General features: G+C 48.3%; 1 protein-coding gene across 4 annotated transcripts in view; it reads right to left on the reverse strand.

The window, feature by feature from the left end:
* The window catches only part of LOC135116150 (receptor-type tyrosine-protein phosphatase F-like), a 66,377-nt gene that overhangs the window by 35,207 nt on the left and 28,670 nt on the right, over positions 1-2,500 (reverse strand). For all 4 annotated transcript variants that reach the window (XM_064033398.1, XM_064033395.1, XM_064033397.1 and 1 more), the window contains 2 exons: positions 2,361-2,392; positions 1-115 (listed from right to left, as the gene is read on the reverse strand). The exon at positions 1-115 is cut by the window's left edge and continues 70 nt beyond it. In XM_064033398.1, the coding sequence (XP_063889468.1) occupies positions 1-115; positions 2,361-2,392 (147 nt within the window). The remainder of the gene's footprint in view (positions 116-2,360; positions 2,393-2,500) is intronic.

The following is a 2,500-nucleotide window of genomic DNA, read 5'->3' on the forward strand; positions in this document are numbered from 1 at the left end:
ACTTGATGCGTTGCGTTGCTGTAAATATCTTCGGTGCAGTTGTTTGTCTGCCCGGCGTTGATTGGCGCCATGGGCAGGGCAGCGTCCACGGGCTGCGGCAAGCTGTCCGGGGTGCCTGGCAGGGAAGGACAGGCTTGAGGGCATGGCGAGGCGTGGCAGGCAGGCAGTCTAAGTAGGCGTGTGTAATGGCGCTGCTGCTGCTGTTGATGAATGAAGGGGTGACAGTGGAGATGAAATGCAGCAACAGGAAACATAGCATGTTGTGGTGAGCGAGTGGTGGTGGTGGTGGTGGTGGTGGTGGTGGTGGTGGTAGAGTAACTCAGTCCCATTTTGAGGGTTGCGTGCTAGGCTCGTGATGGATTACAGCTGTGTCCTCCTTGCGGAACTTGGATGGAGCTCATATGGTCCGGCCTCTGAGTAAGGATGATGTTTCACCTTCCACACGTCACATCTTGTTACGCAACTCAGTGAAAACCTTTGCACCTGAGTGGGTCTCTAACTTCAGCCTGTCAAGTGACAGAGCAAGGTGCCGGTGATCAGTGTGGACAACGAAGAATGACGTGATGGTGAAAACTTTGGGACAAGTGACAACAATTGACAAACAGCGGGAAACTGCCTAGGTATTTTGGGACAGCCACTATGCAGGAGCAAACGGTGTTATTTTTTTGTCCTATAAATATCACAATTGGCTGCCTAAAATGCCACTTTGTGATGTTACTTACATTAGCAAAGATGTTATGGTGAGCACACAGCGAGTAGTTTCCCGAGCTACCGGTTCCATCCACCAGCCAAGAATTAAACCATATACAGTACGTATGTATACACGAGTATACAGACAAATGTACGCACGGTACTAAAGCCTGGGTGGAGCGTGTTGACGGCTGCAGTGGCAGCAACCTGTTTTCAGGTTTCCTTGCACAGTTCCTGCCGCCAACACGGCTAGGGCAGACGTGGAGATGCATGTAGAACTTCTCGTCCTGAAAGTCTTTGAAAGACCTCCAGTGTGGGACAAAAGGCACAAGCAACGCGGTGACAGAAATGTACGTAACTGATGGTCATGTACTGAAAAAATCTTGGGTCACTTTCGTTATCACTAAAAACATGATACTCACCAAACTGTGTTATCTTGAAGCTTATTTCATGTATTACGCTTTCTTTTCCTTTTAATTCTTGCATGAAGTCTGTCAGGCGAGATTACACAAAAAGCACGCAGGTGAAGCACACAGCACACAGGTGAACCACACATCACACAAGTAAAACACACAGCACACAGGTGAACCACACAGCACACAAGTGAAACACGCAGCACACAAGTGAACCACACATCACACAAGTGAAACACACAGCACACAGGTGAACCACACAGCACACACGTGAAACACACAGCACACAGGTGAACCACACATTATACAGGTGAAGTACATATGCGAAATACACATCACATAGGTGAAGCACACAGGTGAACCATTCATCACACAGGTGAAGCACACAGGTGAAGCACACATCACACAGATGAAGCACATACGTGAAGCACACATCACACAGGTGAAGCACACATCACACAGATGAAGCACATACGTGAAGCACACATCACACAGGTGAAGCACACATCACACAGATGAAGCACTAGGGCGTATCTTTGAAGCACAGACAAACTTGAGGCTCTGGGTGGGCCGTGAAGCAGTACGTGGGATTTGGTTTAGTTCCAGTTGATGAAGAGATAACCTCTGTCTGCCATGTCAGAGTCTAACCAAAAACTTAATGTCGTTCTTTTTGTCCTTAGAGTTTGTTACTCTGTACAGGGGCCTCATGCGTCCCTGTATGGAGTACGACTCCCATGTATGGGCAGATTCCACTCACAGCTTTTCTAAACAGGGTGAGTCATAACTTTTTGCCTCTTCAACTCTCTTTAGCTCTACTAAACATGGTGAGGCATAAGTTTTTGCCTCATCAATTTCTTGACTCACTCATCGCTGCAACGTTACATTTCTTGCAATCTTCCACCGCCATTGCTCCCCCTCCTCTCCCGTCCTTTCGCTGCGCAAGACTTTATATTTTCTCTTATCTCTATTATTTCCACCTCACAAATGTAAGAGTCTTCACTCTTTTATCCTTTTTATTGGTAAACTCAGGAACTCTCTGCCTGTTTCTGTTCTTCCTCCTTCTTGTGGCTTGAACAGCGACAAGAGAGAAATGTCTAGACACCTACGCAACTAAATAGGCCAACTTCAGGGAGGGGTAGCGACAGGATCCCCTCCTCCCCCCCTTCTCTCTCTCTCTCTCTCTCTCTCTCTCTCTCTCTCTCTCTCTCTCTCTCTCTCTCTCTCTCTCACACACACACACACACACACAGAGCTTACCGACGATGACCCGCCCTTCTGCCGACCTGCCCCTGCGGAGAGAAACATTGTGGTGAGAGCGAAAATCAAGGCGCTGGAATTCCTGTTCAGTCGCAGTCATGGGCCGAGTAATCTCCCGCACTCACCTCCACTATGTCTAG

The sequence above is a fragment of the Scylla paramamosain genome, chromosome 30 (genome assembly GCF_035594125.1).
Source record: "Scylla paramamosain isolate STU-SP2022 chromosome 30, ASM3559412v1, whole genome shotgun sequence".
NCBI lineage: Eukaryota > Metazoa > Arthropoda > Malacostraca > Decapoda > Portunidae > Scylla > Scylla paramamosain.